Source organism: Rhamphochromis longiceps, linkage group LG14, assembly GCF_057381845.1.
Source record: "Rhamphochromis longiceps isolate RC_006_pf linkage group LG14, R_longiceps_female_GT1.1, whole genome shotgun sequence".
Classification (NCBI taxonomy): Eukaryota; Metazoa; Chordata; class Actinopteri; order Cichliformes; family Cichlidae; genus Rhamphochromis; species Rhamphochromis longiceps.
Window position 1 is genome coordinate 40,154,575 of NC_140570.1, and position 4,004 is coordinate 40,158,578.

General features: G+C 42.5%; 1 protein-coding gene across 1 annotated transcript; it reads left to right on the forward strand.

Moving 5' to 3' along the window:
- Positions 1–766: 766 nt before the first annotated feature.
- Positions 767–2,681, forward strand: LOC146654749 (zinc finger MYM-type protein 1-like). The gene is made up of 2 exons (XM_085380944.1): positions 767–841; positions 1,043–2,681. Exons 1-2 carry the CDS (start codon positions 771–773, stop codon positions 2,616–2,618), a joined length of 1,647 nt encoding a protein of 548 aa, XP_085237070.1. The 5' UTR covers positions 767–770; the 3' UTR covers positions 2,619–2,681.
- The last annotated feature ends 1,323 nt before the right edge of the window (positions 2,682–4,004 follow it).

Here is a 4,004-nt window from a genome sequence, read left to right on the forward strand (position 1 = left end):
GTTTAACTTGAGCTTTTATTTAGGAGAGTCAAGGTTAGAAAGTGGAGAGAGCAAAGAGAGAGATATGTATATAAGTCAAATTAGCCTGACTCACATATTTTTGAGGGTTCTATTTTAATATTACTTCAATTCAAGTAATTTAGTAATATTTTTCAGGGCTTTAAATTGCAACCATTTTAGTCACATGCGTGCTCAAAATATAATGTTTGTAACTTCAAAATATTTGGGAGCAACAAATTACTGTGGAGCGGGAGCAGAAGTCATGATATTAGCAATTTACATTACAATTCAGTATGTTTTAATGTATCTTGAAGGGTGAGGCAGAAGGAGTGGCTGAGGGAGAAAAAGGTCAACAGGCAAGTTCAAGTCAGAGAGAGCAAGGAGAGACAGAGGAGCTGCAGCAAATGGATCGAGAGGCAGAGGAAGATCAAGTTATTACAGAGAGAGGAGAGCAAACAGGCCAAGAGAGGGAAAATGATGAAGCAGCTGCAGCAACTCATTCTACTACAGGGTTTGATTTAGGTGACAAAGACACAGGGCCCAGACAGGTGAAGCTGAAGAGCTATCCAGCTGATACTTTTGGTACACAGAAGCGAGCATTTAACCACAGCTGGTTTGAAAAGCACAACTGGTTAGAATATTCAGTCAACCAGAATGCAGCTTTCTGCTTCCCATGTAGAGTGTTTGGCAAAAACATCAAACATGATAGTTTGGTCAGTAACGGTTGCAAGAACTGGAAGAAAGCTTTAGTCATCTTTGGCAAGCATGAGATGGCACAAACACATAAGGACAGTGTTGTTACATGGAAAAGCTACCAGGGAACTAGCAAACAGGGAAACGTTGCACAGATGATAGCAACTGCAAATGTGAGTGAGATAGTCGAAAGAAGAGAGTATCTCAGACAAATTGTTGCAGTCACCTCTATGTTAGGGAGACAGGGACTCCCTTTTCGTGGCCATGATGAAGGTGAAGACAGCCCAAACAGAGGGAATTTTCTTGCGTGCATGGAGCTTTTGAAGGAGTTTGATCCTTTTCTTCAAAAACATAATCCCCCATCAAATGCACAGTATATCTCACCAACATCCCAGAATGACATGATTGACTGTTGTGCCCAGGAAGTTACTAGTGTCATTGTATCTGAAATGACAAAGTCTAAAGTCTATTCCATCATGGTGGATGAGGCAAGGGATAAAAAGGCAGAGCAGTTAGCTGTTTGTGTCAGGTACGTGTCAGAGGGGGCAGTGAAGGAGCGTTTCCTTGCACTTGCAGAGATAAAATCATTTGATGCCCAGTCCATTGCAAATGAGATTCAGCAGCAGATCCAAAACTATGGTCTTGCAGAGCTTAAGTGTGTAGCACAAACATATGATGGTGCAGCCGTTATGAGTGGCTCCACTGGAGGTGTACAAGCACATTTTAGAAGGCTCCATCCTGAGGCTATCTATGTGCATTGTTATGCTCATCAACTCAACCTGGTTTTGTGCAATACTTGCAAGGCTGTCCCAGAGGCTGTGGAGCTTTTCAGCTTGTTGGAGTGTGTGTATTCTTTCTTCAGCACCTCCCTAGTCAATCATCATAAGTTCATGGAGACTCAGGCAAAGCTTGGATTGACAAAAACTGAGCTTGTGCAACTTTCAAACACTCGCTGGGCATGTCAGTTGCGATCAATCAGTGCAGTTCTTGAGACATTGCCTGCCATTTTGGAGTGCCTATCTGCAATTGGATCCCCCATAGCTGTTGGTCTCAGAGCAAAGCTCTACAAGTTCTCAGCAGTCTATGCACTACTGATGTTTCAGTCGATTCTGTCTGTAACCGAAGGACTCCACAAATTCCTGCAGAAAGAGACTTTAGACCTGGCAGAAGCTTTTATCTGCAAACAAGCTGTGTGTGACACACTTAAGGGCAAACACTCAGATGCATTTGCTACAGAGCTGTATGAGAAAACCAAGGCCCTGTGTAACACCCACAGTATCCCTGAACCAGGTGCCAAGACAAGGCACAAACAGAGGAAAATGGAGGATTTTGTCCTGGAGGCAACTGTGGGTTCACGCACTGAATTGAACAACTCAGACACATTGAAAAGAGAGTTACTTTTCCCTTGTGTGGATCGGATGGTTGGCGAGCTTGATCAAAGATTTTGCAGTGTAGATGCAGGGCTGCTAAAAGGCATCCAGGCATGCAGTCCTAAATCTGAGAACTTCTTGAGTGAACCACACTTGAATGAACTTGCAAAGCACTACAGACTTGACCTGAAAAAAGAGGAGGTTCTGGTGGCCAGAAACTTTCTTACCCGGAAAACAGAGGCTGGATGTCCACCCAAAAATATGTTGTCTGTGTACAACCTCCTTGATTCAGACATGTTTCCCTCTCTGAAGGCAACCATCCAAGTTGCCCTAACAGTGCCTGTCAGCAGCTGCTCGTGCGAACGGTCCTTTAGTGCACTGCGTCGGCTGCACTCCTGGCTGCGTCAAACAATGGGTCAGAAAAGACTTCACAGTCTTGCAGTCATGTCTATTGAAAAAGACACGCTTCAGCATCTGAGTCACAACAGAGTGATTGACCGATTTGCCACTCTTAAAAACAGACGTCATTCTTTGATGCTTCCACCCACCAAGTAACTGGTGATTGCAGCCAGAAAAATGTACTTTTTTATTTTCAGTTTTTTTCTTGTTATTGATGCAGCAAACACATTTCCTCTGTTTTTTTGTTGTACTGTATTATAAAGCAGACTGAAATAAAACAATAGATCTATTGGTGGCCTAGGATGTTTAATCTGTCCAAAAAAGTAGGAAAACAATTTCTCAGTCTTTGTTTTCTGTTTGTGAAATTTTGTGCTCATTCACTACGTTCGTTCATGTCGTGTGCATCTCTTGGGGGCTAAGCCCCCCCTGTCCTTAAAACCTAGTGACACCCCTGCATTCTGTCTCTCACAGTTGAAGTGTACCTCTGGTGCAAATTACTGACCTCTGTCATCATTTTAAGTGGGGGAACTTGCACAATCGGTGGCTGACTAAATACTTTTTTGCCCCACTGTAGCTTTAAATACACACGAGATAGCTTGGCCAAGGTGGGTGAAGCAGGCAGGAGACGATGCTGTCCACTGCAGCAGGTGATTTATTTAGAATCACTGACCAAAAATATTTACATAAATAAAAAAAACTCAAAAACTCCAAAGTTAACTCGGCACAAATAAACATAACTGAACCACACACGTACACACACGTACACACGCAAACGCAGAAACTGTGTGTACATATAAGTGTATTAAAACTGCAGATAGTCAGATTAACAGCAACAGTATTTTGTTTGTATCGTTGTAGAAATTCCTCTCATGTAAACGATAACGTAGCGCACAGCTCACACCTTTGCGAGACTAAATCTTAGTTTGAGTTTTTGGAAATCTTCACCGCGGCAGGAGTTTCAAAAAATCTCAGTTTTCAGTGATTCAAAACTCAGTTTACGTGGACAAAGGCCAGAACGCAGAGAAAAGTCTGCCTGTGCAAAAATACCCGACTTCTTCTGTTTAGTTTTTTCTGAATGCTTAAACCCTAACTGTGATTCCTGTAGCACAATCTCTAAAACTATTCAGACTTATAGCAAAACCACTCACTGAGTTTGCAAAACTAAAAGCACAAAAACTGCTTTGCACTCAGTTTGCAAGTTTGTAACACACACTTTGCAAAACTGTAGGCACAATTCACTGCACAACACTCAATTACCAAATTTCCAACACACTCCTAGCAAAAGTATACACATGTATGGCTATCATTAACACTAATTTGCCAACTGTCTGGCACACTTTCACATGTGAAAACTTCTTTAGATAATTAGTTCACTTTGCAATCTGCCTAAGCACTATAATACAGGTAAGCTGTGTGTGCGGAGTACAATGGAGGGAGCAGAAAGAGTGAGAAGTAGAGGAGGCCGAGGAAGAGGACGTGGAGGTGAAGAAGTAGGATGAAGAGGACGACAAGGACAAGGAGGAGCAAGAGGAAGACGAGGAG